Here is a 10,368-nt window from a genome sequence, read left to right as displayed (position 1 = left end):
TTTTAAAATCAATGTCTCGGTGTTGAGTCTGCTTGTGGATTAGAACATATTCCTCTGAATTACTATACCATCTGTACGAGACAATCATATTCTTATAAGAGGAACATAATTTGAAATGTACTGAAGTGAATGAAACAGTTTAATTTCTGTCAGAAAAATGTATTTGTAGATGACACGTTAAAGGCACATTTTTAGTAACATGATGAAAGAATTTCTGGAATGATTCTCTCTTCCTCTTTACATATTATAGAAAAAACGTATTGTATCCTTAAGCAATCTCATGCAAAGTGGGAACACACAGTACCATTTTGAATAAGTCACACATTAGTGGCCTTGTGAGGCACAGGGATCTCCAGCTTATTCAAAGTGCTGCTGTTTGACTTCAAGCCACCACTGAAGCAGGGGACCAGAGACTGTGGATCCGTTCAGTTGAATCATTCCGAAATCTTTTCAGGAGTGTTTTCTTTAGCCCCCGCACAGTGTGCTGTACTCCGGGCAACAGTGTGGCTGCCTGAATGTTTCATTTTTTCCAATTTCATTCCTTTACTCACAAACTAAGAATACGCACATTTTCAATTGGTCTGGAAATCCAGACAATGCAGTCAGCCATCTTCTGAGCACAGTTGAGTGTTTCCACTTGCCTGCACAGAGGGGAGCAAGGTAATGGTCAGAATTCACAAAAAATCATGCAGGTAACAAGCAGAACTGTGGATGAATAAGCTGAGGTAACTCGAGTGAATGCCCTGTACAACTGAATGGGCCTGCTGAAAATTGTCCATTCTGAGCTCTGTTGGAAGGATACACACCCATTGCTCATTCCGAACCATGACCTCGCCATCTGCTTCCGTGAGATAGCTTATGCAGTGAATAAAAATTTCACCAGACAACCATTCAGCTGTGTGTGCCTAACTTCTGTATATTGAGTCTACTTGTCTAAATAATTATATGCCCTGGTTCTTCAATTCCACATCGCTTGTCTCCCTTTCTTGTAAGTTTTCATTATCATGAAAAAGCACAATTGAGACGGTGGCAGGTTTGTGCTAAAATATAAAGTTAATGTAAAAAAAAAAAAAAATGAAATAATGGCAAATGGGCATTACATTGCAACGTGCTTGTTTGCATATGTACACATTCGCTCTGCATTGAGCTCTGCAAAACATTACAAAACTGATGTCTCAAAAAAGCCATTGCTAATAGACATTGCTTTATTCCTTCATATTGCTATTAATGTCATGTTTTGTATAGTGTTGTATCCGTTTTAATTTGAATTGTATTTGCTCCTCAGGATGTCTGCCAGGTACAGCTCAGGGACAGGCACAGAGATGGAACTGACTCCCAGAGAGCAGGATCGTATGGCTCAGCGGTGTGTACGTAGCTTATCCCTCTCAGAGAGAGACAGAGTTATTCATGAATCACACAAATACGAGCAAATATAGCTTCCTTGTGCAAAAAATTAGCATAGAAACATGATTTTGTGGCAAGCAGTAGCTGTTACAATCAGTTAAGATTTAACGTTTTTTTTTTTTCAAATAGAGTGGTTGTCAGATGGGAAGGCTGATAAAGTCTTTTACTGATGAGCTGGAGGATATTCACCAATAAATTCTTCTCGATCGTGGAAATGGCAGAAGAAACTGAGGTGCAGACAGTTGGGCCCACTTGCACCAGATGTACTGTGTGTATATATGCATACAAAGTTCCAATTAACAATAAAAAGCACTTGTGCATTCATGCTGAGGACATCTCTGTAAATGCAATAAAAAGAACATGAAATTCACTAGAAGCAGTAAGTGTTGATATATGATTTCATTTCATCTAAACGCTGAAGCATCGCCAGTGTTGGGTATTCCATTAGCTTCTGTGCTATGGTTAATTGGCAAATGCATGCTCCTTCACTATACTATTTACTAAGCCATGATCATATTAAGCATAGTAGTCTTCTTGGGCTTGGGACCAAATTTCTGCAAGTGGTATAAAACCCATCCAGGGAGAGAGAATGTCATCTCAATGCCTGTCCAAGTGTAATAGAGCCAAATTTACTTGGGAAACAGTTGCAGTGCAAAACATATTTGCTGTATTCTGGCTCTGTAGCGGCTGCAAATACTGTACATTAATGACCGATTTACAAAGACTGTTCCTATTTACGCAGTCAAATCAATTAAATGCCCTCATTCACAATTTTGCAGTAGGAGACACCCATACAAAAATGATCACAAACAATATGTATTCTTGCACATCTAGATTACAAGGCACTAAGAAATAGGTACGGACCAACCAGACACAAGTAGCATAGGAACCACATGAAAAAGAAACTTAAATTTACAGATCAGGAAACGGTCAACGAGGTAGCTACAGCTTTTTCATGACATATTACAACATAGGATTACAACACTGAAGAGGACAAGGAGGACAAAATTTGGAGTGACATCACATACAAAATGCATTCTTTAGGTATAATAAAATGAACAGTAGACGATGTAGAGGATGTTAGGCGGATGTTAGGCGGAGGATGTACAAAAGAAAATACCTATGAGAGCAAAAGACACAGGTGGTGACCCAACTAAGGAAACAATATTAACACCAACAGAACAACACGTGGAAAAATCCCAGTAAAACCAGCAAATCGTGGGGGTTGAAATAATGTACATGGATTAACTTGTGATGGGAGAAGGTAACGTAACATCTGAAGGTAAAAAGGTATTCACAGTTCATTATGTACCCTACGGAATGCACACACAAAACAGCAGTTTAAATTGTTTAAATTCACTAACTAGCTGATGACTTCAATAGAAGTCTTGCATCCTTGTGTATGGGCTATAGGCTACCAATAAAATGCTAATGTTAAAATCAGTACACCAGTTTAACAGCAGGTATTACCATATCATTTTCTCTCCTTTTGGCGATCACTGCCACCCACTGGCAGACTCCAACATTGCATTTTTTTGATCCCTTTATGACATTTACAAAATAGAAGTATTTTGTGTGCTCAATTCATATTTTAACAAACTGCAGTCCCTGAGGAAAGCCTAATCAAAAGCCAAACTTGGATGTAAATTTGTTTAGAAAAAACACGTCCTTTCTCATTTTTTCCCTTCATTTATATTCGTATGAGTAAAGAATCAAAGGAATACCAATGAATACTAATGCAGTAACAGTCTTCAAAAGAGATGTAATAAGGCTCTTCATTTTAAACAAAATAACCAAGAATGCTTGGTTACAAGAGTGAAAAAATGAACAACTCTGAGGTAAGAGAAAATGTGGACAGTAGAGGATTTCATGGTTTCTTTGAATATAATAATATAAATATGAAAAAGAATTGAAAAGGACACTTTCAAACACTAAATATTAATAATTTACTGCATGAAAACCTTGTTTCATTTTAATTATTCACAGTAAAACATGATGTATGCCCCCTTGCCTTCATTATAGTGTATTTTTTATATAAATCACATCATCACAAAAAATCAATGACTCTTTCATTGTGATCTAGAACAGGAAAACGGCAACCATTGTATTGTCTGGAATTGAGATAATGATGATACATATTGAGTATTTTTGCATAAATTTAATTTTATCTGTTGTGCTTTACAATCCCAATCATGTCCTGGTATATCTGACCCAGGCTAACAATTTCATTGGTGCCAATAAGTAAACAGAACACAAGGGTTAAAACTTCAGTACAGAGTACAGAGTAGTAGTAATGGAACTCTCCATTCCACAGTGATTGAGTCTCCCCTCCCTCCATAGTCACACGGTCTGTCTGTACTGGCCCCCACCCCCCAAATGTAGACCAACCTTCCCACAGCGGTTAGGATAGCAGAATTATGGTCCATCATCAGAAAAAGACCAAAGACCCATTTCTGCAGCTTGATTACCCTCTGATCCCCAAACCCGCAACATGCCTACCTTTGTACTAGTTATTGTTATCATATTTATATGGTTTTTTATATTATTTTTAGAGATAGTTATGAATGAGCTATCAGATTTATTTGGGTTAACCTTTATGAGGTGCTCAAGCACCCAATGAAATACTATATGTCCATCCCTTTCTATGGATGTTAGAACAAATCAGAATACGCTAGCCTCCAGTATATTTCAGAAGTTGGAAAAATAAAAGATAAATTCAGATATACCCAAAACAATCAAAAACAAATATTTAAAAAAAAACGCTATGAGTAGCAATAATACATTCCCTTTTTTGTGAGATTGTACTTTATTCGACAAACAGCAATACAGGAAATAAAGGCAATACTAAACACAGATAGTACCTTGAAACTGACACAAAAAAGCTTGATAATGTACTGTACAGGATGCTTAAACCCTTTTCTGTTTTTCTGAATTTAAATCATACAAAAATACTACATACAGTGAATCATATTGTGGGAAAGAGTGGTGGTACAGTGTCAAAACAATTACATCTCTACATATAAGATGACAAATATCACAGTGAAGTTTCCTTATAAAAGATAATGTGTTGGACCCAAATAGAAGTCCTGATCTGACACTGGTTCGTGTATATAAATAAGAAAACTGCAAACTAATTATGATAAAGGCACAGTGTTCCTGATTGACATAAATAAAACATTCACAGAATTGTGTCTGACTGACATGCATATATTTTTCTTCATGTATTGACCAAAAAAAATAACTGCAGTTATCGGAAATGTGAGGTATAGAAGACAATACCTTCATTGAACAGATCTTCACTTCGCAAGTGAACTATGGCTTTTACATAAGTTCTTATGGCTGAGAGTAAGCCATCCTCACAACAACAACAGAACATACAACACAACATACATTCCAGATTTATCAAAGTTTGTATTAGAATGAATGCACATTCTGTGTAATAGCCCTTTTGAGCTTTGCCATTTTACTCTTGCTGTTTTTTTGGGGTTTTTTTTTTTTGCTGGGACAAAAAAGCAATATTTATAATAAATATTGCATAATAAATCTTTAATGCTTAATATGCAGAACCTTATCAAAAGGAAAAAGGCATTATACTCACAAGTGAAAACTATGTTCCCCAGTGAACAAAACACATACTGCAACATTCCTTCAGGACAAGGAATCACAGGTCACCTAGATTAACATAGCTGTTAAACCTGTGACTTGCAGTACAGTCACACCAGAAATAAAAGCACACATACAATCAGACGTAATTAATACACCATTTATACTGAAACAGATATGAATAACTTAAATTAGAGTTATTGCTTGATTTCACATAAAATAAGCCCAGTGCCATTTGCAAAGGGCATACTGCTTAATTACAGCTTAGAAATGCATATAAAGTATATGAAAAGCATTGGTTTGTTTTATACCAAATTCTACATGAGCAAAACGGAGAAATCTTTGGACTGACAAATGATGTCAATGGCATGTCCCCATATCTATGCTGAGATTGTCCCTCACACAATAAACCCATAATTCTGTCCTATGAACAGATAATTAGTTTGTACCAATTATAAGAATAAAAAGGTCAAAGCTACCTCTTAATTTTACTTGTGATAACAAGCTCTCTTTTGCTCTACTTTAGTACAGAATCAGCAGATAAGAGTGACTGTTTTGTCATTTTAAAAAAAAAGATTTAAAAAGTAGAAATATTTTCAGTAACAAATAATGCCAAACAGCTCCATATTTTGACTTTCATGGTATTGCCTCAGTGACTTTTGGGTATACAGAGCTATACATTTAAGCTATTCAGATGGAGCAGTACCAACGGTGAATACCTGTACTCTTACATATTTCCCTTTGTAGAGACAGAAAACTGCCTCTGAATATGGAATTTCACTGTGCCTGCACATGACCTGGATCATTAATGAACAACCTTCTCCCATCTGCATGCACATTCTGACTGAACAAGCATCCTGCAAACAGAAATACATGTACATGCAGTGGGCAGTGAGTTATTACAGGGAAAAACAGAATACTTTTTCTACCAGCAGCAAGCATGCTACAGCTGCCCCCCACCCTCCCCCCATCACCCTATTTTAAGAATCTGACAAAAAGAAAACAGGGGGGAAAGAGTAGGTGGGAATTTGGTTTTACAAAGACAGAACAGCAACCCACACATCTTTCAACAGGTGCCCAGAGGCACGGTCTTCGATTCATCAGTTCTGCACAAAGGAGGGACACACCTTTAAGACATGACTTTCATCTGCTGATAGCACTACACTGAACGATCTGGCAGCGAGGGCCCAAGGAGAGACGGAGGTTACGGTCTGCGGGGAGTTGTTTAATGGGCTGTGAGATGTTTGAGATGATGAGTGTTTTCTCACAGAGTTCAACGGGCAGCCCTGTCACGCGAAAAGCAAGTCTCACCGTTCCTCCCAAAAGCAAACAGAATTTGATTCAAAATGATAGCTTTCGTGAATTATTTAGTTGCTCGGTTATTGTTTTTCGTTTCATGTGTATCCCTGGTTATCTGATGATGTCCATGCACCTGTTAGGTGACATTTTTTTTATTTGCCTGCTTGTCTCTTCTCTTAAACTGCTCTGACAAAGAGTTTTTGTTGATTCAGCAAATGTTTGAATCAAAAATGTCACAGTCCAAAATACTTTAAGGTTTATATATTCCATGACATTAGAAACATTCTTTGCAAACATGTAATACAATTATTTGGTCTTGAAGTGTAGATAGTACTGTATCAATCCATTTTCTTTCACTGTGTCCATATGACCTTTCAGTCTTGCATTTGGTGAATGAGAGGGAATGTGTGATGTGGTCAGGGTTGGGCAAACCACAGTGGGATCCTCACATAAATGGTTGATTACCTGAAGTAGCCAGTGTTAGCTATTATGTTTAAGCAAATGGATTTTAGCTGTTGTCCTCCATCTTCCATTGATGGGGGGGAGTGTTACAGGTGCTACACTGCTGACAGGTCAATGCGATTGGCCGAATTTGTGCTTTTGTCCCACGTGTGCATCTTTGTTGGGGTCATGCATGCTCTGTTTCCATTCATCTGTGAGGGAAAAGGGAGAAACAATTTAGCACATTAAATCACAGAGCTGTGTACTGCAAGGTCTAAATGGTAGAAGGGTTCCAGAATAATGACTTCTGAACTTGGACTATTACACAAAAATGTGCTTAGTTCACATAAAAAAATTAACTCATTGTAAACACACTGCTTTGTTTCTATTCATTTATCTCACAGAGACAGACCTTGGAGAGCCCCAGCAATCTTTGTGAAAATCATAATTTAAAAGAATGAAGCGTGCATGAATAAAATATATGTAAATAACAAGGGCACAGTGATGGAGGAAGGAGTCAATATTTATAATCATAGAAAATGGTCCCTATCTTCACGTAAATGTAGGGCTGTAGCAATATTCAAGAAACAGATTTTCTCTTTTCCACATACTATTCAGCACATTTGCTGCCTCAGTGAAAGAATATTTTCCGTTCAGTATCTCATTACAACGAGAAACTTCATATAACAAGGAACTTTTCATTATTTCACTTTTTGAATTATAACAAGAAACATACACTTTGATTTCTTGTTATAATGAAATACTTCTCATTACAAGGAGAAAAGATCTAAAAATGAGCTGAAAACGTAACAAAAATGATACACAGAATTTTTCCAGTGTGGGCAATAACTCCGAGAACAGCCCAAGTTTTACTTGAGTCATTGGTTCTTTGGTTGAGACACGGTGAGACTCTGCTATCCTTGAGCACTTTAGATGGTATTGTGATGAGTATGCATACTCTGAGAATTATGATGTTTATGGGGCTGTACAGAAGAAAGAATCAGTTTGACCCTCTTGAAGTTGTGTCACTCTGCTTTGGTCAGCTCGAGGGGTACGTCAGATATCATGGCGATCTGGGATCATGGGAGGGTTCACAAAATTTCGACCTGTTTGTGTTATATCAAGATGTTTTCTCATTACAAAGAGATGTTCAAGCTTATCGTTATAACGATATACTGATGGGGAAAACATTTTCTCAGACAATGAGCTACCTTAACATTCGGAGTCCTTTTCAGAGGCAAAATAATATATTGGTCTTAAAATATGTACTGAAGGAACATAAGCTATTTCTGTAAAATAACAAATTGGATTATTTCCCTGTGCAAATGGAAACACTATGGCCTGCCTGAAAGATGGGTTCTTTTAATGGCATTAAGCACTGTGACATACCAGATGCTAGTAAAGAATGTTCAAAAGTGGTGTGGCATGGGTGAATTTAGGCAGTTTGAAGACCAGGCAGGCAGTAGCATTCAGCTGCAGGCCGGCAAGTCGGCCAGCGAGGTTTTACAATAGTCCAGATGAGAGATTGCAAGGGCTTGTACACACTCACATAATAATAATAAGAGCGCAGGGAATGAGGTTTCTATCCAGTGCTGATTTCAAGTGAAGTATTATGTTTCTTTCACAGAACTTCACTGCCCCCATTGCCATTCTAAGAAATAAGGCTGGCATGGGTGTTAGTAGATGGCGCTTGATCCTACCCTACCTGTTACCCTCAAAACCAAAACAACTCACAAAATAAGCCAGGCGGTCAAAGCACCACTTGCTCCAGTACTTCATTTTATTACAGAGCAACTCTGTAGATTTCTTTGCTTCTTTGATTTGTCTTGTACACGACAGCCTCTGAAGGCACCGGAGAATTGAATACTCACAATATCTGAATTGAAAGGCTTCACGTGGATGTTGCGGATAGAGCTGCTGGTTAGGGACCACACCTTGGTCTTGTGCTTGAAGGCGGCTCTGACCTAAAATAATGACAACGCGACAATGTAGATCCAGCACAACGACAGCGAATCAAAACCAATCAAATTCATTTGTTAATCCCAGTAGGTTATCTCACAGATGAGGTATCACAGTCAAGATGAGACATTTCTTAATTATGGGTATCCAAGTGGCACTCGTCACGAGAGATATGATCTCCATGTTTACACAGTCGGGCCTTCATTTGTTAAGCCCTGTAATTAAATTATTGAATAATTATGGAAATGTGGATTTGGATATATAGACCTATTTATTTCTTTAAACAGCCACTTTGATGCGGCAGATAATGAACCCAAATCAAATTTCACGAAATAATTAATAACCTTTTATACTCTATTTACATGAGATTACTGTTTTAATGTATTACTTCAGCACTGCTGTACAGCCAAATACTGAGCAACAGGCACCTTTTTTAGACTGCAAGCAGAATGTAACATGAAGGCTATATGAAATACACAGAAAATGGTGAATGACTACATTACCTCTGAGTTGAGAAGACAGTGGAATAAAAAGATGAAGAATCCCTTGAAAACAAAACAAATTTAAAGTCATCTCCACTGCCATTCAGAATACATTGCGTTCCAAACATGTTTTGTCCTCCTAAACTATTATTTCAGTTTTTCATATTACTCATGTTCTGAAAATTCATCCCTAAACTGCAGTGTAAAACATTAAGGAGAAACAATAAAATACACAGTAGCTGCATTTTTTCGAAACAACTGTCCCTTGACATTTTCTTTATAGTCAGTTAGAAAACCAATTAGAAAAGGCCTTCTGATTAAAGCAAAGGCTAAATACATGGATTCTATAACCTTGCCATTAAAGTTCAGAATAAGCTCGCCCACCTGTAAGGAATTGAACACAGCAAACAGGTACTGGAACAGCAAGGAATGGTCATTGATGGCCAGGACTCCAAAAACCCAGGAAATGCCCAGAATGGGGAGGAGAACAGCCACAGCCTTAGCGGTCAGTCTGGGGGGGGAGGGGGGGAAGGGGCACATACGCAGATTATATGATCTCATAATCTCACCAGCTACTAACATGCAAGCAAAGATGCACCTACTGTACACAGTTCTGCAAATAGAGAGATCAGATCAAAGCGTGTCATCTCCTGCAGCTGAACATGCCTACCCTGCTGCTCAATGGCTGGCAAAGACAGCCCTTCTGTACAAATGAACATCTGCCGCTTGCCAGACCATCTGCATCTGCTGCTCCATAAGGTGTGTGTGTGTGTGTGTGTGTGTGTATGCGTGTGAGGAAGTAAAAAGGCATTTGTGTGTGTTTGTGTGCCAGTGAATGCGTGCAAGTATTCTGTATATATGTATACCTATGTGCTTGTGATTTTGTGCATGTTTGTGTATATATCTGCTGTTCCACACAAGCCACTCCTGCACTTGCTGTCTGTCTCCCTGTCTTCCTCCTCAGCTAACCACCCCACCCTGGAACCACCACCTCCTGACCATGAAGGTCACAATGAACATATACCCTAAACGGGCCAGAGGTGGATGGGGCCCCCCTATTGAGTCTAGTTCTTCCAAAGGTTTCATACTACATGTCAACAAGGGATTTTTTCCTTGCACCGGTTGCCTTTGGTCTGCTTTGGTGGGGGTTTAAACCATGGATTTCTGTGAACTTGTGACA

General features: G+C 38.2%; 1 protein-coding gene across 4 annotated transcripts in view; it reads right to left on the bottom strand.

The window, feature by feature from the left end:
- Positions 1–4,197: 4,197 nt before the first annotated feature.
- Positions 4,198–10,368, bottom strand: part of adgrd1 (adhesion G protein-coupled receptor D1) — a 53,581-nt gene continuing 47,410 nt past the window's right edge. For all 4 annotated transcript variants that reach the window (XM_035436010.1, XM_035436011.1, XM_035436012.1 and 1 more), the window contains 4 exons: positions 9,573–9,699; positions 9,210–9,251; positions 8,619–8,711; positions 4,198–6,959 (listed from right to left, as the gene is read on the bottom strand). In XM_035436010.1, the coding sequence (XP_035291901.1) occupies positions 6,864–6,959; positions 8,619–8,711; positions 9,210–9,251; positions 9,573–9,699 (358 nt within the window). In that variant the 3' untranslated portion in view covers positions 4,198–6,863. The remainder of the gene's footprint in view (positions 6,960–8,618; positions 8,712–9,209; positions 9,252–9,572; positions 9,700–10,368) is intronic.

This window comes from Anguilla anguilla, chromosome 10, assembly GCF_013347855.1.
Source record: "Anguilla anguilla isolate fAngAng1 chromosome 10, fAngAng1.pri, whole genome shotgun sequence".
NCBI classification, from domain to species: Eukaryota; Metazoa; Chordata; class Actinopteri; order Anguilliformes; family Anguillidae; genus Anguilla; species Anguilla anguilla.
This window is presented reverse-complemented; position numbering and strand designations above follow the sequence as displayed.